Source organism: Eschrichtius robustus, chromosome 4 (assembly GCF_028021215.1).
Source record: "Eschrichtius robustus isolate mEscRob2 chromosome 4, mEscRob2.pri, whole genome shotgun sequence".
Lineage (NCBI taxonomy): Eukaryota > Metazoa > Chordata > Mammalia > Artiodactyla > Eschrichtiidae > Eschrichtius > Eschrichtius robustus.
Window position 1 is genome coordinate 88,646,138 of NC_090827.1, and position 27,064 is coordinate 88,673,201.

General features: G+C 38.9%; 2 protein-coding genes across 10 annotated transcripts in view; both read left to right on the forward strand.

Annotated features, from left to right (window-relative positions):
- Nucleotides 1–15: 15 nt before the first annotated feature.
- Nucleotides 16–27,064, forward strand: part of TLR1 (toll like receptor 1) — a 45,596-nt gene continuing 18,547 nt past the window's right edge. For 2 of the 6 annotated variants that reach the window (XM_068543104.1, XM_068543110.1), the window contains exon 1: nt 20,975–21,053. The gene's annotated coding sequence lies outside the window, so the exon portion shown is untranslated. Of the gene's footprint in view, nt 99–20,970; nt 21,054–27,064 lie in introns of those variants that run through there. The other 4 variants (XM_068543107.1, XM_068543108.1, XM_068543111.1 and 1 more) reach the window with 4 other exon arrangements.
- TLR6 (toll like receptor 6) lies at nt 24–25,775 on the forward strand. 4 transcript variants are annotated; one of them, XR_011073933.1, is made up of 3 exons: nt 20,975–21,053; nt 22,808–25,467; nt 25,577–25,775. XR_011073933.1 is itself a non-coding variant. In XM_068543101.1 (2 exons), exon 2 carries the CDS (start codon nt 22,877–22,879, stop codon nt 25,268–25,270), a length of 2,394 nt encoding a protein of 797 aa, XP_068399202.1. In that variant the 5' UTR covers nt 24–98; nt 22,808–22,876; the 3' UTR covers nt 25,271–25,775. The 4 variants fall into 4 exon arrangements, 3 of the variants coding, with proteins under 3 accessions (XP_068399202.1, XP_068399201.1, XP_068399204.1); XM_068543101.1 differs by lacking the exon at nt 20,975–21,053 and adding an exon at nt 24–98 and having other exon boundaries at nt 22,808–25,775; XM_068543100.1 differs by having other exon boundaries at nt 22,808–25,775.

Sequence of the window (27,064 nt, forward strand, 5' to 3'; positions counted from 1 at the left end):
CGGAAGTCCCGGGCACCTCCTTCCCCAGGCTGCGGGGGTCGCGGCCGCGCTTCCGACCAACCTTGGGGAACTTGGCTTTTCCGGCTTTGTGCCTCCGGGTGAGCTGGAGGGGCGCCCACCCCCACCCAGGGCGGGACTCGGGGTTCTCCGGATCCCTTTCCTTCCTTTAAAAGCGCCCAGGAAACCCCGCAGTTTCACCGAGAAGGGGCCGCTCAAGTTCAGTAAGAGTTTGCGATCCCCTGGTGGTGCTTTAAACAGCTTTGTCTTACCCTGTTTGTGGGAGTGTAATTTGATTTAAAACCAATCAACCGAATAAAAATACTTTCTAGAAGGTCAGTTTAGAAATGTGGATCAAAATTCAAATGTATTAGCTTTGGCCCAGGAATCCCACATCTGCGAATTGTACTAAGTAAACAGTCAAACGTGCAAATATGTATGTCCAAGGATGTTTATTGTGGTTGTTTATGCCGGGGAAAATAACGCGGAAATAATCTGTCCCCCAGTAAAAAGATTGGTGAAGTAAACTATGGTAACTTCAAACAATCGGATATGCTGTAGTCATTAATTATAACTGTACGTCCAATTTGTTGATATGGAAGGAAGGCGGGCCATAGGCGAATATTAAGTTGAGAGCAAGGGAAGCTTACAAAAGTGCATATATAGTATAAACCTATTCTTGTGAATATGTATATGTATTGTAATTTTTTGTATAAAGTTTAGGGAAAATTTAATTTTAAAAACAGTGATTCTTTCTGAGTTCTGCCATTGTGAGTGTTAGCAAATTGTATTCCAGGTGTGACAGGTGTGTTTTGGTGTACCACAGACACAAACACCATTGCCTGTGACTTCTGTGCCTGCCTAGGGCATAGCAAATACCTTTGCCACACCTGCCCCTCCTTGCCCTGCTGAAAGGCAACAGCCCAATCAGGCATTCCTCCCCTTGTTTTTAAATTTAAATTTAAAGTTAAATTTTATATTGGAGTACAGTTGATTAACAATGTTGTGTTAGTTTCAGTTGTGCATATACATGTATCTATTCTTTATCAAATTGTTTTCCCATTTAGGTTATTACAGAATATTGAGCAGAGTTCCCTGTGCTATACAGTAGGTCCTTGATGGTTATCTATTTTAAATATAGCAGTGTGTACATGTCAATTCCAAACTCCTAATCTATCTCCCACCACTCTTCCCCCTGGTAACCATAAGTTCGTTCTCTAAGTCTGTGAGTCTGTTTCTGTTTTGTAGATAACTTCACTTGTATCATTTTTTTTAAGATTCCATATATAAGCGATATCATATTTGTCTTTCTCTTACTTCACTTAGTATGATAGTCTCCAGGTCCATCCATGTTGCTGCAAATGGCATTATTTCATTCTTTTTAATGGCTGAGTAATATTCCATTGTATATATGTACCACATCTTCTTTATGCATTCATCTGTTGATGGGCATTTGGGTTGTTTCCATGTCTTGGCTCTTGCAAATAATGTTGCTATGAACATTGGGGTGCATGTATTTTTTTTGAATTAGAGTTTTCTGTGGATATATGCAAAGGAATGGGATTGTGGGATCATATGGTAACTCTATTTTTAGTTTTTTAAGGAACCTCCATACTGTTTTCCATAGTGGCTGCACCAATTTACATTCCCACTAACAGTGTAGAAGGGTTCCCTTTTATCCACACCCTCTCAAGCATTTATTATCTTTAGATTTTTAACACCATTCTGACTGGTGTGAGGTGATATCTCATTGTAGTTTTGATTTGCATTTCTCTAATAATTAGTGATGTTGAGCATCTTTTCATGTGCCTCTTGGTCATCTGTATGTCTTCTTTGGAGAAATGTCTATTCAGGTCTTCTGCTAATTTTTTGACTGGGTTGTTTGTTTTTTTGATATTGAGGCACATGAGCTGTTTGTAAATTTTGGAGACTAGTCGCTTGTTGGTTGTATCATTTGCACATATTTTCTCCCATTCTGTGGGTTGTCTTTTCGTTTTGTTTATGGTTTACTTTGCTGTGCAAAAGCTTTTGAGTTTAACTAGTTCCCATTTGTTTATTTTTGTTTTTATTTCCATTACTCTAGGAGATGGCTTGAAAAAGATATAGCTGCGATTTATGTCAAAGAGTGTTCTGCCTATGTTTTCCTCTAAGAGTTTTATAGTATCTGGCCTTACATTTAGGTCTTTAATCCATTTTGAGTTTATTTTTGTGTATGGTGTTAAAGAATGTTCTAATTTCTTTTTTTATTTTACATGTAGCTATTCAGTTTTCCCAGCACCATTTATTGAAGAGACTGTCTTTCCTCCATTGTATAGTCTTACCTCCTTTGTTGTAGATTAATTGGCCATAAGTGAGTGGGTTTATTTATGGGCTTTCTATCCGGTTCCATTGATGTATATTTCTGTTTTTGTGCCAGTACCATACTGTTTTGATGACTGTAGCTTTGTAGTATAGTCTGAAGTCAGGGAGCCTGATTCCTCCAGCTCCGTTTTTCTTTCTCAAAATTGCTTTGGCTATTCAGGGCCTTTTGTGTCTCCATACAAATTTTAAGATTTTTTTGTTCCAGATCTGTGAAAAATGCCATTGGTAATTTGATAGGGATAACACTGAATCTGTAGATTGCCGTGGATAGTATAGTCATTTTGACAATATTGATTCTTCCAATCAATGGTGTATACAACATGGTATATCTTTCTATCTGTTTGTGTCATCTTCGATTTCTTTCATCAGTTTTATAGTTTTAGGAGTACAGGTCTTTTGTCTCCTTAGATAGGTTTATCCAGTTTTCTTTTCTCCTTTGACCCAAACTGTACCTTTACAATAAGAGACTATCAATCAAGCAACAGGTTTTGTTGCCAGCCGCTAATTATGCCCTTTTACTCAAATGTTGCTGCATCAAGCCCACCCGGTTTATTTCAAAATTTTAATTTTTGGCAATGTAAGCAATTTTTATTTAAAAAACTCAGGAGTAGTTAAAATATATAGAAAACTAGAGAATAATATTGAGACAGGCTGGGACCTGGGACCTGGGACCCTTTACTGCACTGCTTGCACCTGGACACACGTCTCCTCAAGCAACAGAATACAAAGAAACTATGAGGGACTAAAGACAGCTGCATGCATATGCAGTTGGGGCAAAATATGAACAATAAGATACAAAAAAGCTGAAACCCAACTGCCACTTCTGAAGTGCCAGGAGCAAAAGCAGGGTCCTGAGCATGATCCCTGCATGCAGCACCACCAAGGGGGTGGGCAAATGACCTAAGCCACCCTCCAGCCCAACGCACCAATCTGCCCTTACCCTCACCCCATTTAAGGGACCAGCTCACCCACCTTGGGGATCGAGCAAGGGCACCTGTTACTTGTTTTCAATCCCTCGTGCTGCAGCACGAGTCCCCATAAAGCCTTGCCTGAATTCCTCGTCTGGCCTCTTAGCAATTTCTATTGATTAAAGAGTCCAAGAACCCAGGTTGGGAACAATATGACAAATACTTATGTGTGTGAAGAAAAGTAGAGAATGGTATGACAATATGTAGATTTAACAAATTTTATTTTTTGCCACATTTATTTTAGAACCTTCTTTTAAAAAGAAAAAAGTTACAGATATGTTTGAAACCCTGTTCCTCCTAGTCTCCACCTTCTCCGGAGGTAACGGTAACGAGTGTCCTGAGGTTGTTGTACATCCTTCCCACGCGTAGTTCTATTACATTTGACTGCACATATCCTCATTCATCAACACTATATAAAATTGTTTTTCGGTGTTTTAAAATGTTATAAATAACATCCTGTATACTTGTTTACTCAACATTATATTTTTGAGAATCATTCATATTCATACATGTTGCTCCAGTACATGCATTTTTAAGTCTTCATGGGATTCCATTGTATGAATGTGCCACAATTTATCCATTCCCCAACAATGGACATTTAGTGTGTTTCATGTTTCACTATTACATGTTGTTACATGTGCTGAATGCCAATATAGTGCTACATACTATATTGCATATAGAGCTGCAGTGGTCAACTTTGTATATGTTTTCTTGTATCCCAGGCTAGAAATGGAATAGCCAGTTTACCGTCACTAGATATTATGAAATCGTTCTACACTGTGGTCCCAACCATTCATTAAACAAAAATTTTTTGAGAGTGCGCTACGTACCTAAAACTGATCTAGGTACTAGGGATGAAATAAGGAGCAGAGCAAAGTCCTGCCCTCCAAGAACTTATATTCTGTCGCAAGGCAGATAGACCCTAACTAAATAATGTGCCACGTGGTGGAATAAAGCAGAATATAGAGTCTATAGGGTCTAGGGAATGATGGGCAGGAGCAACTGTGGTCAGGGAAGGCGCTTCAGTGTAGACTTTAAGGAAGTGAGGGAGTGAACAACGGTGATATGTGGGGACAGTTTCAGGCAGGGGGAATGGCAGGAGCAGTGTGGGAGCATGCTTGGTGTGCTCACAGAATGGTAAGATGGCCAGTGTGGCTGGAGCAGAGGGAGGATGGGGCAGAGTGGAAGGAGATGAGGCCACAGAGGCACTGAAGACTGAGAGATGGGGCAGACCAGGCAGTGCCTTGCAAACCATGGTAGGGATTTGGCTTATGCTTTGAATGGCAAGGGAATCCTTACAGCTTTTGAGTAGGAGTGTGCCATGATTTTAATTGGGTTGCGATGGGCTTGGGGGTGGGGCGTGGAGGGAAAGGTAGAGCCAGATAGACCAATTAGGAGTCCACTGCAGTTATCCACTTGAGGGAGTTGATGGTTTGGCCACGTGGGAGTGGTGGAGGGCATGAGAGGGGTTTTGCTTGTGGATATATTTTAAAGAAAAACTCAACAAAATTTGCTCATGGATTGGGTGTGGAGTTTGAGCGCAAGAAAGAAGTCTCAAATTACTCCAAGCAATTTAGCCTGCAGGAACAGAAGTATCATTTACTTAGATGAGGAAGGATGCAAAAGGGACAGGTTTGGGGTTTGAGGTAGATGGTGGATGGACCTAGAGATTGTCATACTAAGTGAAGTAAGTTAGAAAGAGAAAGACAGATACCATATGATATCACTTATATGTGGCATCTAAAATACGATACAAATGAACTTATTTATGAAGCAGAAACAGACTCACAGACATAGAAAACAAATTTATGTTACCAAAGGGGAAAGGGGGTGGGGGAGGGATAAATTAGGAGTTTGGGATTAGCAGATACAAACTACTTATATAAAATAGGTAAACAACAAGTCCTACTGTATAGCACAGGGAACTGTATTCATTATCCTGTAATAAACCACAATGGAAAAGAATATGAAAAAGAATATATATATATATATATATATATATAGAGAGAGAGAGAGGGTTTGAGAAGATGGGAGGAGAAAAATTGGAGATAGTAAAACAACCTTTTCAAGGATTTCTGGTGTAAAGAGGAGCAGAGAGGAAGAGGTTGTGGGCTCAGAGGAGGGTTTTGTTTTTTACTATGAGAGAAATTGTAGCATTATATGCTAATTGGAATCATGCATTAGAGGAAAAAAAAGATGATGCAACATAGAGAGGATAACTAAAGGGATTTCCTTGGGTAGATAAGCAGGAGTGAGGTTCAGTGCTTAATGGGGAGGAACTGGCTCGACACAGAGAGTTCATTCGGGAGAACAGAGGAAAGCACAGATAGAACAGGGACGAGTAGGCGCTAGCAGAACTTTGGAGGGAAGATGTGGAAATGCTTCTCTGGCTGCATTTATTTTCTTCCTGAAAAATGAAGCATCAGCAGCTGAAAGTGAAGAAGGAAAGGAGGTGTTGGAAGCATAAGAGGAGGATGTGTAAGACAGTGAGAGTGAATGGGCTAGGGAAGGGGAGCAAAAAGGATAGTAGGATCGCTTCTCCCTCTTGAGGTTGGGACCCAGTCATGAATTTCAAGTGAGACAGTCAGCACGGGTGTGTATTTTCTCCAACTATGCTCAGCCGGTCAGGCTCAATAGAGTCCAGTGGCGAGTTGGATTTAACCTGGGTTGAGGAGAGAGGAGTAAGGTAGCTGAGGGTGAATTCAGAGAGATGATTAAAAGGGTGGACCATGATCTTTCAGTCCAGTGCAGTGGGACTGGGGAATTGTTGGCATCCGAGAGAAAGAGTTAGAGGCTCTAGTTGAAAAGCGGGATGCTGGCAAGAGAGGTTATGGAGAGAGCACAGCCATTGGTAATAATAATATGTAGGGTACAATAAGGGAATGCATGGCTGAGGTAGGTTTCAGGACAAGCTCATTAGAAGAGAGAATATCAAAGAACTAAGAAGCCAGGGGAATGAAAGAATCTCTACATAGCTCCTGAAATCATTAGAATTATGACAGCGGTAGTGTTGGACTCAGACAGTGAATGGTGCAAAAATACTCAATGAATGAGGGAGTGATGGGCCTGTGGATGACTGCAACCAGGAGGGGTAGGTTTCAAGGGTTGGAGGGAAGAACAGTGATCTGGAAGTAGCAGTGAGAGTCAGGGAAACCTACATCACCTCCAGGCCCTGAGGTGTGAGGAAAAGAGGGACCACTGGAGACCACTAGGGACCACTAGAGGGCGCGGTGTTCAGGATGGTGTTTAGGTCTCAGGGCGCCCTGATCCTCACTGGGTTGGAGTGGAATCACCTGAAGAGCTTTCAGAATAATATTGATGTCTGGCCCCATCCTGGACTATTTAAGTCAGAATCTCTGGACATGTATAAGAGGTCCTGTTTCCTCACATTGTGACCAACACTTGGTATCATGAGATGTTTTAATTTTTGTCCATCCCAGGGGTGTACAATGGTGTCTCCTGGTTGTCTTAATGTTATCCTGGTATCCATTTGATTATATCCTTTGCTAATTCTTACCCCCCCACCATTGGGTTTGTTAGCCATTTTATTAGTGATTTGTAGGAATTCTTTATATATTTCAGATATTAATCCTTTTGTGGTTATATGTGTTACAAGTATCTTCTGGAATGTGTTTTGTTTTTTCTTTTTAATTCAGCAGAAGATTTTGGTTTTAATATTAAATATCTAAGTTATCAATTTCATTTCTAATGGTTTGTATATTTTATGATGCTGATCATTTTTTATATAACTTGTTTCAAAGCTGTTGGTAGGCAATTGATATTTTTTTATTGATTTTCCAGGGCAAGAGAAGTTTTTTTAAAGAACAAAAATCATTAAAGTAATGTCTTGCTTCTGTTTGTGTGGGGACAGTATATTTGCTGGCTTTAGACTATTTTACTTATCCCACTATAATGCTATTTTATTTTTTAAAAATAAAAGTAATGCATGTACATAGTAAAAAAAAAAAAAATCAAACAGGACAAAAGAGCATAAAATTATGAGTAAAAATATCTCCCTCCCTTGGTTCTTCGGCTCAAAGGTAACAGTTTCTTAAGTATCCCCTCAGAAAAAAAGATTTTTATGCAGATGTCAGCACAAGTATGTAGACCCTCGTGTTAGATGCCTGTGGCTGCCATAACAAATTCCCACAAATCAGGTGGCTTAAAACAAGAGAAATTTATTCTCTTACACTTTCGGAGGCCGGAAGTCCAAAATCAAGGTGCTGGCAGGCCTGCCAGCTACTGGTGATTCCAGGCATTCCTTGGCTTGTGGCTGCAGAATTCCAATCTCTGCCTCTGTTTTCACCTGGCCTGTTCCTTTCTCTCTGTGTGTGTGTGTCTCTCCTCTGTGTGTGCCTTACTCCTGGCAAGAAGATAACCTGTGCAGATGTCTGAGGGACCGGATTTTATGCAAATGCTGAAACACTCTCCATACTCTTCTGCCCTTTGCTTTTCTTCATTTAATAGTCTTTCCACCTCAGCATAAGAAATGTGAGGCTTGCATAGAATTCTAAAACTCCTTACTATAATGACTTGTCTTCCAGGGAAATCACTATTCCAGACACTTTTTATTTATTATCTTCCCCAAAAAGTCACAAGCACTCCCATTTTGTGGATGAATAAATGGAGTCTTTGAGGTTAAGCCACTTGCCCAAGGCCATACAGCTAGGACGTGGCATTTGGAGGACTTCTGCCCAGCACTGTCTGTTTGTTTGTTCCACTGCCATACCATCTTGCACATTACCTGATTTTTGTGGGTTTTGTCATCTCCTTAAAGACATTTCTCAGAATTCTAACAGCCTCAACAAGAATAGCCTCTTTGTTCCCGAAAACCAGCATTATTATGCAATACCCTAATGAGCGTTTGTGACCAAATGCTCATAAACATTTTGTCACTGTGTGATGTGACCAAATCTGCAGCGATGTATGTGTGCTTATTTCTTAAAGACTTTGGCTCAGTGTTGTTTGAAATTCCCTCAAACCCATAGCTGGTTCCTTTCTCCTCTGCCTGTTTCACAAAGCTGGCTTCCCAGGGTCACAGGCACCCAGTCCACTCTAGCTGTCTCCTCTGCTCATTCAGCAGACATCCAGCCACTCCTTGTTGACCCTCCCCAGGCCTGTGAAGGCTTCCCGTTATGTTTGATGAGTAAGAATGAATAGTAAGAAGTTGGCCTTTCCTTCCACCTGAAAGCAGAAGTGATTCTAACCCTGATGTCCAACTTTGTCGTGGGTCAGACTGTACAGTCTTAACTTGTTTTTTTAACGATGAAATAATGCCAAACAGTGGGATTAATTATAGAATGATTATTTAACTCATATGTTCAGTTCTTTACAGAACCTCAGTTAAGGGAAGGTCTTGGGAACAGGGTATCCTGGCTGCCTGAAGTATCTGGTTAATCAGACATCCTCTTTTTGTATCATCAACCTTTGTTGATATTGTTCTAAAATTATTCTAAATGGCCTTTAGAAAATTGATTTTTAATTAGTCTTGCAGGATCTCAGTGGTATTTATTATTTTAGAATTAAAAATGAAAACATCTAACAATACCAAATGTTGGTCAGAACATGGAGAAACAGGATGTAATTTCCCCCAGGTGTGGTAACTACTAAACTTTCCTTAAAAGTTGATTTTTAAAAAACCAGTTCTTGAACCTAAGTTCATTTTATTTTAAAGTATCCCGTCCAGATAAAATAATGCTTCAAAACTGATTGATCATGGTAGTTGCAACTTTATTGGAAATATTAAAAATGGTGATAAAACAGGCAAAGTTCAATAACTTTCCATTGTGGTGACAATTTAACATTCAGGCTGAAAACGTTTACACATAAATATCACCTTAGAAAAACATTTTTCTTCACACTGAAATTGTCATAAGCTGCGTGATCATATGAATTAAAAAATTTGATTACTGTTTTAATCTGTAGCCCAGAAAAAGCTACCGACCACATGCTTTGCTCAGGGCCTTTTAAGGGGAAATTCGTGCGCAGGGGTAATTCCAGTAATGTCCGACAGATGGCGCAAACCGTTTTTATGGTATTGCTTTACTTGCACTAAGGACTCGCATTTTGTCAAGCACTTATTTTTCCGTGCGTTTAGAAGTTACTTCTTCTGAGAAAGAAATCTTGGTAAGTAAGAAGCCTTTTGTGGCTTTTTCAAATTATGGAATAATTACTTCAAATAAGCAAGAAAATGCTAACGATTGTATAGGAAATAGGTAAAGTTTCTTTTAAGTTTTTGCAAAATGATTTTAAGGTTTGTTTTTTTTTTTTAATGTTGCAAGCGTTCTTTTTATTATACAAGAAAGATAAAGATGTAGCTATCTTGAAAGATATAAAAATAACTAGCACTTGTCATAGTTAAGGAAAAAACTAACTGATGTTATTTCTTTCTTCTGTTTTTGTCTACTACATTTTTTTTCACCTTTCCCTAGTTCCTTGTTTTCAGTAAGGTTTACAGTAGTTTGTGCCACTGATATGGCACCTATCACATGTTATGTATTTTTACCACAGACATGAGTGTTTGATCCTTCCTGTCACATGGTTCTATAATTGTTTATTTGTGTCTGTCACTAATTTATAAGCTTTTGAAAGCAGGGCTTATGCCTGTGCTATTCGTATTTATATCCCCAGCACTGGATGTCTGGGGCAGTTCTGGCACATAGTACACTCTGAATAAACATTTATTAAGTGGAGGAAGTGGCGGGGACTGGCTCAGAACTTGCCTTATTCAACCTTCTCACCTAAACTTTGAAAAATAAAACAGTATTTCTCTTGCATATTTGTTGATTTGATTACGGAATTGCACGTTTTTCCGGTCTTTCCTGTTTCGTAGTTTTTATTTTCATAGATCCTATCCATCATTTTCTTTCTTGATATAGAGCTTCTTCCATCTGTCTCCCCCACCCACACCTTTCATTTGATGCATTAAAGAAAAAACAAAACAAAACACCTTTTACCTTTTATCTCTTCCACTTCCTTTAAAAAAAAAAGTTGTGACCTCTGTAATCTTCTGCTCTCTCGTCTCCCTTTTTCCCCCCTCCATATTTTTTTTTTTTCTTAAATAGAGAAGCTCCTGGCTTAAATGTAAACACTAGGAAACGCTTGAGGATATAAATGATCGGGGAGGAATATTTGTGTTTTGGAGGCAGGGTGATATACAGGAAGCTGATCAACTTTCCCACGTAGTGGCTAAGTTTCAGTCCCCTGAACACAGACACCATCCAGAGACCTCTGAGTGGGTTCTCATTCACGGATGTCAATCATCTATCACGTGGAAGAAGTTCTCCCTCTCTCTCTCTCCACACAAATGCAAGTGTATTATATTTCTTTAAATATAGAATACTTTTATATTAGCTATATTTCCAGACAAGCCTTTCAACTTATAAAAGATGTTCAAAATTAGAAATTTTGGAAATATAAATTCATCTATGAGTTAGAGATCTAGAGATAACCACTGTTAGCATTTTGCATATTTCTTTCCATTCTTTTTTTCCCCTAGGCTTTGTGTACATGTCAGTTTTTAATCATATTTAACAGAACTAGAGTCCTACTGCACACACGATTTTGTATTCTTTTGTTCACTTAACATTATATGGTAGAAATTTTTTTTCCGAAGTGCAGTATTTGAGGCTGCATGCTATTCCACGGTATGGGTGTACCATAACTGATTAAACAATTTTCTCTACTAGTCATTATGATTTTTTTCAATTTTTCATCTTCATGAGCAACCTCATAGTAATATTTTTATGTGTATTCCTTTAGAAGAAAATTCTGAGAAGTGGAATTGCTAAAATAAGGGTAAGCATATTTTTAAGGAATTTATACATGGTACCAAATTGCCTTTCACAAAGGTTGTACTAATTTTTCATTCCTGCCAGCAGTAAGTGAGAGTTCTTATTTTAGTCCCACCTGCCAACACTGGGTACTATATTTTTGAATTTTCCCAATTTGGTAGGTGAAAATAATCATGCCTTTTAAAAAATATTTAAGAAAAAAATTCCCATTTGATTCACTTTATCTTTTTATACTTAAATATCTTAAATTATAGGCGTGCTAATGATTCATCTCTAAATGCTTCATTCTGTATTTCTAAAAAAAGTACATTTTCCTAACATAGCCGAATAACATTATCAAAAATTAACATTTATTTCTTAATAGAATCTAATACCTGGTCCCTCTTAAAATCCTTTCTCCCCTTGTTACTCAAGTAACGTTTACAGCAGGTCTGTCTAAGTTGAGATTCAGTCCAATACCACAAGTTTCATTTAGATGTTATACACTATTTTGATTTAATATGATTTTTGTGTGACTGGACGTTATTCATATTATTGACTATTGATTTTGGGGGGATAAATTTTCTGAGCAAATCACGTGATCTACTTAATTTTAAATGTCCAAAATTTGAAAAATATAGGTAACAACTAAAAGGAAAATAACCCCTCCCCTTAAAATTTTACCAGGTAGAGATCATCACTGTTAATATCTTGGTATGTATCTTATTGATTTTTCCATATGCATGTGTACATATTAACTGCTGCACATTTTATAAATAAGCTACTTTTTGTCACATATATATAGTGAGCAATACTCCATGGAATTAGATTTTCATTATTTTAAAGGCCACACAGGAATATTTAATTACATGGAGATACCATAATTTATTTGAACAACCTGCTATTTTTGGACAGATTTCTTTTTAAAAAAATATTTTTGTACTGGCCCCTTTATTGTACTCTTTTACTGGTTCTAACAGTTTTTTAATTACTTCTCTTGGATTTTCCGCATTGACAATAACATAATCTAAAAATAATGATAATTTTATTTCCTCCATTCCAATATTTCTGTCTCTCATTTTCACCCCGTACTTACAATGGCTAGAACTTCTAAAACAGTGTTAAATAATAGTGGGCATCCTTGATATTGACTTTCATGGAAATGCTTTGAGGGTGGGATATTGGTTTAAGTCAGATACTTGATATATTCTTTATCAAGTTTTAAAAGTATCTTTTAAATGTATACTTTAATTAACATGTTTTTAGTCAAAGATGAATGCTGAATTTTATCAAGTGAATTTTTAACATCTATGGAGATGCTCTTCTGTGTTTTTTTTTCCTTTTATCCATTGCTGTGTTATTGTCATAGATTTGCTAATAATAAGTCATGCTTAAAATCCCAGAAACATCCGAATTAATCACTATGTATTATCCCTTCAGCACAGAGCAAGATTGATTAGGGTTTCTTCAATCTGATCTTCTCCCTACTACCAAATAGTTGGAATTTATCTCTTTTACTTATATTTTAATAATATACATATACATACTCTTAATTTTATAATACACATACTTAAACTTATATTTTTCTAACAGAATCTTGAGTTAATTGGTATCTATAGCTTCTTCTCAGTCAGGCAAGGATCTTTACATGCTTTCAGTCCGCTCTGTCCCTCTCCCTCCACTATCCACTAACTCCCTTGTTATCATTGGCAATTTAAATTCCAGATTGTTATTAAAATTTTTGTCATCAATCCTTATTGGGACTCAGCAATAAATTTTCTACTTTCTTTGCAAAGTATTCCTTCTTGATTCCCAATTTTTTTTTTTTGAGTCAGTTTCTTTTTCAGAGGATAGAGTCTATCCTTTAGTAATTCATACAGTGGATCTGTCTTCCACATCTTTTAGCATTTCTTTCATATATTTAATCTCTTTGACCTCTTGGACTGTATTTTGGGAAAATTCCTCTTCTTGGTCTTCTATCTCACTCATTCTCACATTAGCAGTGCCACTCCGCAGTCCAACTCATCCAATGAGTTTTCCATTTCAGTTATTAAGTTTTTAATTTTCATGATTCCTACTCTATTCTTTTTTAGCATCTTACCTCTCTGAGGATATCTATCTATTAAAATGCCTATTCTGCTCTTTTATCTCTGTCTCCTTGGGTGTTAATGTCTGTTGTATCTTGAGTTTGGTTCCTTTCTATCACAGTGTTTGCTTTGTAAAAGTGTCATGCTTCTTGTTTGTGCAACCCAAATTGTGCTTGAGGCTCCATGTTAAAACTGCTTGTTGATCTGTTTTCACAGCCTGCTGTTGGAAGGGTAGACCAAACTAGTCTGTATTAATTCTATGTTGCTGCTGTAACAAACTACCACAAACTTAGTGGCTTAAAAAACACACTTTTTCATCTTACAGTTCCATAGGCTAGTAGTCCAACATAGGTCTTGTTGGGTTTAAGGTGTTGGCAGGGCTGCATTGCTTCTGGAGCCTCTACGGGAGAATCCACTTACTTGCCTTTCTGAGCTTCTAGAGGCTGCTTGTGTACCTTGGCTCATGGCCCTCTTCCTCAAGAAAGGTCACGTCCTTCTCATATCACATCACTCTGACCTCTTCTGCCTCCCTTTTCCACTTTTAAGGATACTTTGATTACATTGGGCCCACCTGAGTAACTTTTAAGGTCAACTGATTAGCAATCTTAATTCTACCTGCAACTTTTAATCCCTTTTTCCATGTAACAGCATATTTACAAGTTCTGAGATTAGGAAGTGGACATCTCTGGGAGGCTACTGTTCTGTCTATCGTAGTCCAATCTGCTTGTGGATTTCAGAGACTTCTCTTGGTTTCAGTTCCCCTAAAGACTTCCCTTTCTGCTTTGAAGTGTGTGTGTGTATTTCATCATTTTGGGGATTTAGGGCAAGAGGCGGTGGCTAGCGCATGTGCATATCACCCTGTTGACTCTCATCATTTTTTTTTTTTAAACTTTTGGGTTTATTTATTTATTTATTTATTTATTTACTTATTTATTTATGGCTGTGTTGGGTCGTCGTTTCTGTGCAAGGGCTTTCTCTAGTTGTGGCAAGCGGGGGCCACTCTTCATCGCGGTGCGCGGGCCTCTCACTATCGTGGCCTCTCCTGTTGCGGAGCACAGGCTCCAGATGCGCAGGCTCAGTAATTGTGGCTCACGGGCCCAGCCGCTCCGCGGCATGTGGGATCCTCCCAGACCAGGGCTCAAACCCGTGTCCCCAGCACTGGCAGGCAGATTCTCAACCACTGCGCCACCAGGGAAGCCCTCTCATCATTTTTAATGTTTATAATTGAAAATGTGATTTTCTTGATCCAGAACATATTTAGAACATTTTTAAAGGTGATCTTAAAAGTTTATTTTGTAGTCAGAAATACGACTTCACGAATTTCTGCTTTGGGGTATTTGTTTTAAAATTTATTTGGCCTAAGAAACAATTTTAGCAAATGTTCCATGAACCCTGGCACTTAGATATAAAATATTCTCTTTTTGTAGGGTCAAAGTTTATAAGTCTCTATTAAATCCTTTATTAATTATTTTATTCAAACCCTCCATATATGTTTATTTTTTGCTACTTGATCTAACTGTGACCCAGAGAAATATATTACTTTCATTATCAATGTCTCCTTATGTTTTCAGCATTGTTACTTTGTAAATTTTGATGCAATGTTATTCATTGCATAGGTGTTCTTATCTGTTGTATTTTCATTGTGAGCTATTTGTTTTAACCAGTATTAAACAGTAGCTTCTCTTATTCTCATTGCCCAATTCTCTGATACTTTGACCTAATGGAGTATTATACATACAAACTGCAATTTCTGATGAATACACTTGCTAAAGTTCTTATCTCTGCCCCATTTACAAGTATTGTTGTATGTCTTACACCACTCAGAATGAAATGTACCCCCTCAAATCCCTCCTTACCTCTTGCCCAGTTCTTTTTATTTTCCAGCGTTATTGAGATATAATTGGCATACAACACTGTGTAAGTCTAAGGTCTACAGTGTGACAATTTGATACATATATATTGCAGAATGATTACCACAATAAGGTTAGTTATTCACATCCATCACACACACCTTTTTGTGTGTGTGTGGTAATAATATGTATGATCTACTCTCTTAGCAATTTTCAAGTATATTATACATTATTGTTAACTGTAGTCCTCAGGTTGCATATTGGATCCCTAGAACCCATTCGCCTTACATCTGGAAGCTTGTAGCCTTTGACTAACATCTCCCCATTTCCTCTGTTTCCTGGCCACTACCTTTCTACTCTCTGTTCTGAGTTTGGCTTTTTTAGATCCCACATATAAGTGAGATTATACAGTATTTGTCTTTCTCTGTCTGACTTACTTTCACTTAGCATAATGCCCTCAAGTTCCATTCATGTTGTCACAAATGGCAGTATTTCCTTCTTTTTATGGGTGGATAATATTCCACTGTATGTCTGCACCACATTTTCTTTACCCGTTCACCCGCTGATAGACACTTAGGTTGTTTCCATGTCTTGGCTATTGGGAATAATGCTGGAATGAACATGGGGGTGCACTATCTTTGAGGTAGTTATTTCATTTCCTTCAGATACATACCCATAAGTGGGATTGCTAGATCACATGGTAGTTCTATTTTTGATTTTTTGAGGGACCTCCATACTGTTTTCCATAGTGGCTGCACCAATTTACATTCCCACCAACAGTGCACAAGGGTTCCCTTTTCTCCACATCCTTGCCAACATTTGTTATCGCTTGTCTTTTTGAGAATAGCCATTCTAACAGGTGTGAGGTGATATCTCATTGTGATTTTGATTTACATTTCCCTGATGATTAGTGATGTTGTGCATTTCTTCATGTACCTGTTGGCCATCTGTATATCTTCTTTGGAAAAACTGTCTATTTAGGTCTTCTGCCCATTTTAAAATAAAATTATTTAAGTTTTTGTTTTGTTTTCACTATTGAGTTGTATGAGTTCCTTACATATTTTGGATATTAACCCCTTACCAGATAAAATGGTTTATATTTTCTCCTATTCTGTTGGTTGATTTTTCATTTTGTTGATTGTTTCTGTTGCTGTGCAGAAGATTTTTAGTTTGATGTAGCTCCATTTGTTTATTTTTGCATTTGTTGCTTATGTTTTTGGTGTCAGATCCAAAAAAAATCATTTCCAAGACCAAAGTCAGGGAGCTTTTCTCCTACTTGTTTTTCTAGGAGTTTTATGGTTTCAGATCTTACAGTTAAGTCTTTAATCCATTTGGAGTAAATTTTTGTGAGTGGGGTAAGACAGGGGTTCAATTGCATTCTTTTGCATGTGCTTATCCACTTTTCCAAACACCATTTATTGGAGAGACAGCCCTTTCTGCATTGAGTCTTCTTGACTCTCTTGCCAAATATTAGTTGACCATATATGTGTGAGCTTAGTTCTCAGCTCTTGATTTTGTTCCATTGGTCTGTGTGTCTGTTTTTAATGCTAAATTTATACTGTTTTGATTACTATAGCTTTGTAATATGGTTTGAAACCAGGAAGTGTGATGCCTCCAGCTTTGCTCTGTCTCAGGCTTATTTTGGCTAGTCAGGGTCTTTTGTGGCTCCATATGAATTTTAGGATTTTTTTTTCATTTCTGTGGAAAATGCCTTTGGAATTTGTTAGGGATTGCATTGAATCTATAGATGGCTTTGGGTGGTGTGGACATTTTAACAATATTAAGTCTTCTAATCCATGAACATGGCATATCTTTCCATTTATTTGTGTCTTCTTCAATTTCTTTCATCAATTCCTTATAGTTTTCAGTGTAGAGGTCTTTCACCTCCTTGGTTAAATTTATTCTTAAGTATTTTATTATTTTTCTTGCATTTGTAAATGGGATTGTTTTCTTTATTTCTTTTTCATATAGTTTTTTGTTAGCACATAGAAACACAGCTAATTTTGTATGTTGGTTTTGTATCCTGAAACTTACTGAATTTGTTTATTCTAACGGTTTTTTGGTGGAATCTTTAGGATTCTCTACATATAAAATCATATCATTTGCAAACAGAGATAATTTTACTTCTTCTTTTCCAGTTTGGACACCTTTATTTCTTTTTCTTGCCTAATTGCTCTGGCTAGGACTTTCAGTACTGTGTTGAATAGGAGTGGTGATAGTGCTTCTTGCTCAGTTCTTACCTGATAATGTCCATCACTGACTAGGTGTAGAAATCTTGGAGAGCTGGGGGGTGGTGGTCTTCAGAGGGAAAACTCAGTATTCTGACCCATTAACATCAGTAGCATTGGGGTAAAAGAAATGCTACTTAATTGCCTGGTTGTTACTTATCCTTGGTGTTTGAATCAGAGACAAACAGGTAGAGGGACAAAATTCTTTCCTACCTTTCAGAAGGGAATCTGTTTTCCTGAAACAAAGCTGGAGTATGCCAGGTTTTCCTTAATACAGCTCCAGATATTTCTTCATGAGTGTAAATGCTTTTGGATCCGGCCATTAATTTTCCATCCTTCTTTGGTTTTGGTGGCAAGGTGGGTTTTTGAGAGTTTCTGTGTTTTCTGGGTGTTTTGATGGGCAGTTGGGAAATGCTGTATTGGAGGAGCCGGGAGGGACTTTTAACTACTATATGCCATTTTGTAATGAAATTTCCCCAACCCAGAAGAGTTTTTACTCTTCCAAAGTATGACTAATTGAAACTATTCATCTCTTAACTATTTTGCTGTTTCCAGTATGCCCTCAAGTGATGAACAGTGGATCCTTTTGTTAATAAAACTGAACAACAACAAGTAGTCAAAATCTGTTCTCAATTATTCCTGCTACACAGGACCCTGTTGCCTGCTCTTGTCCCCTGGGGCCTCCTAGATGCTTTTTTGTGGAGATCAGATCCTATGTAGGGTTGAGCAAGCCTCGAAGTTCTAGCCCTTTGTCTTGGTATGCAGATATTGAGTCCGTGGGTGCATACACCTGCCTCCTCCCCTCAGTCAGGTAATCTTTTCTCATTCACTCAGCATCATTGCCATGAGAGGCAATGTCTTGTAATCCATTGTAGTACAGTGAGACTTTCTGGGCTCTGGGAAGACTTTTGTCTTACATGCAGCAGCTTTATCCTGACGTGCCTTCCGATTTCTTCAGTGCACTTTTTAATATTTCTCCATCTTCTCCAGTTTTATCAGTGTGTCAACTGTAGGAACTTGATGATTTCAGATTATCAAGTGCCGAATCCTGCCTCTCTGAATTTGTTGCTTCTGGTCTAATGTGAATGGGAAAAACATATTTCCATGTTTATGGGAATTGTGTCCAAAAATGAGATCCTGCAACTAAAAAAAAAATCCTGTGACTGGAAAGAGCAGAGTATATGTGTTATCTCAACGGACCCTTGCCAGTCTGTGAAGCACTTCTAACCTCTGCCTATAGGTGGTTCCAGGCAGATGTGGTGTGGACACTCCAATGTAGGTGCAGGAGCCTGCCCTGTGGCCATCACAGCTGCCACTGCTGCTCTCAGGATGCTGCTGAGGGAATTAGGTGGCTGTGGAGCCTGGTGTGTCCTGGCCAGCTTTTGTTCTCTGCTGGGGCTCATAGATGTTTTTCTGTGCAGATCAGAGCTGGAGTGGCATAGACTCACGAATGTGTGTCTGAATTTCTGGGACTGGCTTCTTGCTTGACCTTTTGCACAATTTTATTTTCACCCCTTTGTCTCCGTCACAAGCATGATGTCTGTGGGCTGGTGAATCTGCTTCCACCTCGCAGCTAGTCATCAATGCCTGGCTTGGCCTGTATTAATCGTATCTTCTCATATGGCTCCATGAACGGTAGTATCCTCTCTTACAGCCCAGCTACAGCTGGTTTTGTTGAGGTCCAATTAATGGAGGTAAAGAGTATAAGTAGTTCTTCCTTGTAACACAAACTTGGCCTCATTCCTATCCTCATCTACCCTCACAAGAGGATTTATCCCCTGTCACATGCCATAGAGATTTAGCCATCAAGCTACAGGGAGATGGGCCTTCCAACCAGGCCTCAGGGACTTGTCAACCACCTTCCTCCCCATCCTTTTCATCTCATGTTGTTTTGGCCAAATTGAGTTGAGGATCTGAAGGTCTAGCCTACTGCTGGCGTGGCTCTGCAATGACCACCAGGAGGACCTCTCAGGCTCATCTCAACATTCAGACGCACAAGCCCTAATAGGCCACACTTGGTCCCAGTTTACTCAGGAAGATACAGGAGAGGAAACAGAGCTCAGGTTTCCTTCTTGGTATTTATAGTTCATACGCAGTCCTTTCGGCCTGGATGCTATTTACCGTTCAATGGTCATTTTTTTAAAAATAAATTTATTTATTTGTTTTTGGTTTTGGCCGTGTTGGGTCTTTGTTGCTGTGCACGGGCTTTCTCTAGTTGTGGTGAGCTGGGCTACTCTTTGTTGTGGTGCGTGGGCTTCTCATTGCGGTGGCTTCTCTTATTGTGGAGCACGGGCTCTAGGCGCGTGGGCTTTGGTAGTTGTGGCTCGCGGGCCCTAGAGCACAGGCTCAGTAGTTGTGGCGCACGGGCTTAGTTGCTCCACGGCATGTGGGATCTTCCCAGACAAGGGATCGAACCCATGTTCCCTGCATTTGCAGGCGGATTCTTAACCACTGCGCCACCAGGGAAGCCCCTCAATGGTCATTTTTATCATAAGTGATTCTTCCTGATAACACAGCTGACATTCTCCCTGTATCAGGTTTCCAGAAAAGAGTTAGATCAGATTAGTCCATGGAGAAGGAGAGAAATGAGTTTGTTAACCCTTCACCCATGAGGGGTCACTGGTTGCAGCAGATGGCTGAGCGTAGTACCAAATTGAATACTGGTGTAGACTCTTGAGAATATCTTGTAGTTTTTGGCAGTAGCTCCTTGCGTACCCTTTTGTACAATTTTACATGATCAAGCTGACTGACTGGTAAACATTTTGAGGGGATAAGAGGATTGCCCTTTGAAAGAGCAATAAAGTATGCTGAGTCCAATGAAAAGAGACCGTAGTCATGTAGTTAGCTTTTAAGACAGTTGATTTAAAGTCTTTGTCTAGCAAGTCAATGCCTGTGCTTCCTCGGGGACCATTTCTATTGACTTTTCTTCTCCTTTTTTTTTTTTTTTTTTAAATAGACTTTATTTTTTAGAGCAGTTTTCGGTTTACAGAAAATTTGAGTAAATGGGCCGGAGAGTTCCCATATACTCCCTTTCCACTGCACACAATTTTCCTTATTATAACATTTTGCATTAGTGTGGTATATGTGTTATAATTGATGAACCAATATTGCTATATTATTAACTAAAGTCTATACTTTACATTAGGATTCAGTCTTTGTGTTGCATAGTTCTATAAGTTTGACAAATGCATAAGGTCATATATCCACCATTACAATATCACATGGAATAGTTTCAGTGCCCTAAAAGTCCTCTATACTCTGCCTATTCATCCCCTACTCCCCCAGCCTCTGTCAACCACTGATCTTTAATGTCTCTTTAGTTTTGCCTTCTCCAGAATGTCAGAGAGTTGGAATCATACAGTTGGTAGCCTTTTCTGATTGGCTTCCTCACTTAGCAATCTGCATTTTGGTTCCTCCATGGCTTGACAGCTCATTTCTTTTTATTGCTGAATAATAATCCATTGGATGGATGTACCACAGCTTGTTTATCTTTTTACCTATTGAAAGACATCTTGTTGCTTTCAGTTTGGGGCTGTTATGAATAAAGCTTCTATCAACATCCACATGCAGGTTTTTGTGTAGACATAGATTTTCAGTTCATTTGGGTAAATATCTAGGAGTGTGATTGCTGGCTTATATGGTAAGACTGTTTAGCTATGTAAGAAACTGTCAGACTGTCTTCCAAAATATCTGTACCATTTTGAATTTCAGTAATGAATGAAAGTCCCAGTTGCTCCATATCCTCACCAACATTTGATGTTGTTTCAGGATTGATTGGCCACTCTAACAGGTATGTAGTAGTTCCTCGTTGTTTTAATTTGCAATTCCCTAATGGCACATGGTATTGAGTATCTTCTCATGTCGTTATTTGCCATTTGTATATCTTCTTTGGCGAAATATCTGTTCAGATCTTTTGCCCATTTTTAAATTGTGTTGTTTATTTTCCTGTTGAGCTTGAGTTCTTCATTTATTTTGGATACAAGTTCTTTAACAGATACGTGCTTTGCAAATATTTTCTCCCAGTCTGTGGCTTGTCTTTTCATTTTCTTAATTGCAAAGCAGAAAATTTTAATTTTAATGAAGTCCAACTTAACATTTTTTTCTTTCATGGATTGTACTTTTGATGTTGTGTCTAAAAGTCATTGCCAAATTCAAGGTCACCTAGATTATTTTCTCCTATACTAACCTCTAGAAGTTTTATAGTTTTGTATTTTACATTTAGGTCTATGGTCCAATTTGAGCTAGACCTTCTTTTTTTTTTTTTTTTTTTTTTTTTGCATGTGGAATGTCTAGTTCTTCCAGCACTATTTGTTAAAAAGACTATCTTTTCTTCACTGAATTGTCTTTGCTCCTTTGTAAAGGATCAGTTGACTGTATTTGGATGGGTTTATTTTTGAGCTCACTATGCTGGACAGTTGATCTATCTGTCCATTCTTTCACCAATACCACACTGTCTTGATTGCTGTAGCTTTATGTAAGACTTGAAGTTGGGTAGCGTCAATTCTCTAACTTTGTTCTTTTAATTTTTTTTCCTATGAATGAACAATACTTTTTTATTTCTCTGCATGCCTCATAGTTCTTTTGCTTCAGTTGGACATTTTGAATATGATAACGTGGTAACTCTGGAAATATTAGGATGTGGTAACTCAGATTCTTCTCTTTCCCAGCGTTTGTTGTTGCTGCTTGCTGTGGGGTGTGGTTGTTTATTTGTTTAGTGATGTTTCTAAACTATATTTGTAAAGACTGTATTCCTTCTTGTGTGTGGCCATTGAATTCTCTGTTCCATTGGCTTAGTGGTCAGCTAGTGATTTGACAGAGATTTTCTTACACATCTGGAGAAAAAAAACAAAACAAAACAAAACAAAAAACACCTGATCTTTGCAGATTGGCTCTGTGTTGAAGCATTTCTTCAGTGCTTATCCAGGCTGTTTACAACTCTGCCTTAGCTTTTACTTTCTGCTTGCACAGAGCCTAAAAGCCAACCAGAGGTGAATGTTTAGGATTTTCTCAGGTCTTCTCTAAGCATGCATCCAGCCCTGGGCATGTGTATGGCCTCTAGATTACCTGGGATACATGGAGCTTTCCAGAGCCTTTTTTCTCCCATGTATCTCCTTTCCCAGCTTCCTTCTTCTCTGGCTTTTTGGTGTGTCTGCTGCCTGCCCCATCTCTTATCCCTTGCTCCAGGTGGCTGTGGCTAGTGTTCGTGCCTTTAAAGGTTTTCGAAACACTGTCCAGGAGGCAGCTGCAGCCCTGGGAAAGTTCTGAGTTGGATGGGATGAAACAAAGGCACGCTCCTGAGTGGATCCCTCAGAGAGCCACCAGACAGGTTAGAACACACAACCACAATTCTTTGATAACAAGGTCTGTATTGCCTTTCCTGGCACAAGCAACTTGTATAACTGGAAAAAATAACACATTAAATTATGGGGACAGAAATGATTCTGATAATGAATGAAGAACTCACTGAGATTTTGTGTTTAGTAAGCTGAGGTTTGAGAGCAATCATCCAATCTTTATACATCTTAACGTATATTATATTTCTAGAATTTGGATTCATATCAAGATGTTCTGAAGAATAGCAACAACCCTCTAGGGGATAGCCACTTCAACATCATGACCAAAGACAAAGAATCTGCTGTCAGAAACCTTCATTTTGTTTACATCCTGACATTCGTATTTGGAACCATAATCCAGTTCTCTGATGAAAGTGAATTTGTGGTGGACATGTCAAAAATAGGCCTTATTCGTGTTCCCAAAGACCTGTCACCAAAAACCGAAGTCTTAGATATGTCTCAAAACTACGTATCTGAGCTTCACCTCTCTGACATCGGCTTCCTCTCAGGGCTGAAAGTTTTGAGACTTTCCCATAATAGAATCCAGTGCCTTGATATTAGTATTTTCAAGTTCAACCAGGATTTGGAATATTTGGATTTATCTCACAATCGGTTGCAGAAGATATCCTGTCATCCGATCACTACAAGTCTCAAGCATTTAGACCTCTCATTCAATGACTTTGATACCCTGCCCATCTGTAAGGAATTTGGCAGCTTGACTCAACTGAATTTCTTAGGATTAAGTGCTACAAAGTTACAGCAATTAGATCTACTACCAATTGCTCACTTGCACCTAAGTTGCGTCCTTCTGGATTTGGAAGGTTATTTTGTGAAAGAAAATGAGAAAGAAAGTCTTCAAATTCTGAATACAAAGGAACTTCACCTTGTTTTTCACCCAAATAGCTTCTTCTCTGTCCAAGTTAACATATCAGTGAATAGTTTAGGGTGGTTACAACTGACTAATATTAAATTGAATGATGACAACTGTCAAGTTTTAATTAAATTTTTATCAGAACTCACTAGAGGGCCAACCTTACTGAATTTTACCCTAAACCATATGGAAACCACTTGGAAATGTTTGGTTGGAGTTTTTCAATTCCTTTGGCCCAAACCTGTAGAATATCTCAATATTTACAATTTAACAATAGTTGAAAGCATCAATGAAGAAGTTTTTACTTATCATGAAACAACATTGAAAGCACTGAATATAGAACATGTTATAAACAGAGTTTTTATTTTTTCACAGACAGCATTATACACAGTGTTTTCTGAGATGACTATTACGATGTTAACCATATCAGACACACCTTTTGTACACATGCTTTGTCCTCAGAAACCAAGCACATTTACGTTTTTGAACTTCACCCAGAATATTTTCACAGATAGTGTTTTTCAAAATTGCCACACTTTAACTAGATTGGAGACACTTATTCTACAAAAGAATGAATTAAAAGACCTTTTCAAAGTAGGTCTCATGACTAAGGATATGCTGTCTTTGGAAATACTGGATGTTAGCTGGAATTCTTTGGAATATGATAGACGTGATGGAAATTGCACTTGGGTTGGGAGTATAGTGGTGTTAAATTTATCTTCAAATATACTTACTGACTCTGTTTTCAGATGTTTACCTCCCAGGGTCAAGGTTCTTGATCTCCACAATAACAGAATAAGGAGCATCCCTAAAGATGTCACCAGTCTAGAAACTTTGCAAGAACTCAATGTTGCTTCCAATTCTTTAGCCCACCTTCCTGGATGTGGTACCTTTAGCAGCCTTTCCATACTGATCATTGACTATAATTCAATCTCCAACCCGTCAGCTGATTTCTTCCAGAGCTGTCGGGAGATTAGGTCCCTAAAAGCAGGGAACAATCCATTCCAATGTACATGTGAGTTAAGAGACTTTATCCAAAGTGTAGGCCAAGTATCAAGTGAAGTGGTAGAGGGTTGGCCTGATTCTTATAAGTGTGATTATCCAGAAAGCTATAAGGGAACCCCACTAAAGGACTTCCGTGTATCTCAATTATCCTGCAACACAGCTCTGCTGATTGTCACCATTGGGGTCCCTGGGCTGGTGTTGGCTGTTACTGTGACTGTCCTCTGTATCTACTTGGATCTGCCCTGGTATCTCAGGATGGTGTGTCAGTGGACCCAGACCCGGCGCAGGGCTAGGAATGTACCCTTAGAAGAACTCCAAAGAGCTCTCCAGTTCCATGCTTTTATTTCATACAGTGAACATGATTCTGCCTGGGTGAAGAATGAACTTGTACCTTGTCTAGAAAAAGAAGATATAAGAATTTGTCTCCATGAGAGAAACTTTGTTCCTGGCAAGAGCATCGTGGAAAATATTATAAACTGCATTGAGAAAAGTTACAAGTCCATCTTTGTTTTGTCTCCCAACTTTGTCCAGAGTGAGTGGTGCCATTATGAACTCTACTTTGCCCACCACAATCTCTTCCATGAAGGATCTAATAACTTAATCCTGATCTTGCTGGAACCCATTCCACAGAACAGCATTCCTGGCAAGTATCACAAGCTGAGGGCTCTCATGGCACAGAGAACTTATTTGGAATGGCCCAAGGAGAAGAGCAAACATGGACTTTTTTGGGCTAATATTAGAGCTGCTTTTAATATTAAATTAACACTAGTCACTGAAAATGATGATGTGAAAGCTTGAAAAAATAAAAAGATCAGAAGTCCAACTTAAGAAACCATCATTAACTTGGATTCTGATGGACACTGTGCTTTCAATTTATTGTGGATGCTGCCTTCATTATCTCCATGCATTCAGGAAACACTTAATGACAACTGTGTTTCAGCTGAACTGGGAACCAGACTGGGGGCTGTGGTGGTGCTCAAACTTGCTGATGACAGGTAGCTCAGTCTCTTCTGGTTGAACCATTCTGTTTCAAATTGAAACAAGCTCTTTTGAGTAAATGCTCAGTCGTTCAAGGACCTTTCCCCTCTCTTCTCCTTTCCCCAGAGGATTTTGTGTGAGCACGAGTTTATGAGACTTCATGGCAGCAAGGAAAGAGTCAACCTCAGAACTGTATGCAGTGGTGCTTGGAGTGTCCTGTGGATCCTCATCGGCCTCTGGTCGGCTCTGTTATCCTGCTCTACTTTGGGGCTGGGGGAAAAATTAGACCAGATATGGAAAATAAAGATACTATTTTTTTTCTTCATATCTGAGTAATAGTTTATAAAATGTTTGACTTTGCTACACAAATATGCAATTAATCAGTAGCGACTCATGGCATTGGTAGTCTATGTATATAAAGGGAAATAGAGTCTTAGTTATAGGCTGTTGAGGCCAGAGACATGATTTACTGGCTTGCCAAGGAAACTGAGAGCCAAATTTATTTGTAACCGATTGAATAGGAGTTATCTGGTTGTGTTAGAATTTTGGCAAATGCCTCAAAGCTGACAAAAGGCAGTAAATATCACCACATTTTAAACAGATATTAGACACAGCCAGGCTGGAATTACTAAAAAATAGCAGAAAGAGGTCAGTAACTATCAGTAACTATCAACTCATATTACTTATTTTCAGAAGACTGGCTTCAAAAGGGTGATTAGAGAGTCATTAAGTAGAGGTTCTAGACTTATGGGGAAATTGCTTTGGATTTCTTCCAAAGGCAACCGAGATGGGCTCTAAGCTTAGGAGAAGAGTAACCTCACATCCTACTCCCAGCCTGAAAGCTTGCAGAGTAACAGGAATGCACAGGTCCAGTGCGGCAGACAGAGTATGGAGTGAGAGCTCTTGGAAGAGCTGGATGAGTGTCACCTATTGGCAAACAATGCTTTGCAAATATAGGTGCTTGATAAATATTTGTTGAATGAATGGATGAGTGCTTCTCACCTGGAGAATTCAGGAGGTAAGAGGGTGGCTTGGGCAGCCCAAAATGGCAGGATGAGGAAAGAAAGGAAGCAGTGATTGCAACCTACCCTTCCATTATTTGGCATGGCAGAAGTGTTGTGGATTTCCTGTGGGCCAAAATGACCATGGGAAGGGTAGCTGGGCTTGAGTTGTCATGATACGACTTTAGCTAATAGGGCAGCCTGTTGTGCAAAGGGACAATACTGCTGAGAGGCAAGGGGTTAGGGAGAAGAGGCGTATGACTTGGGGGGTCAGAGGGGTACTGCAAGAGGTCAGCCAGAGAATGTGCCACTTGCATCAAAGAGCTGTGCAGTGTGGGATCCCCCCAAGGCCTCTGAATGACCCACAGATGCATCCTGTGAAAGAGCCAACATTTGGACTCCGCCACAATCAGAGGCAGAGGCATGATGGCCTGCCTGCCTTATCCAGTAGTTAATTGCAGGGAGACTTGCTCCTTTTTCTCTAATACTCTCTTCACTTGCAGTGGCCTGGGAACATCCAGAATATAGAGAAAGCAGAGAAGATGGAGGAAGAGTGATGATATTGACCACACTCCTTCCCCGCTTCACTGCAAGAAAGGCCTGAGCCAGGGCC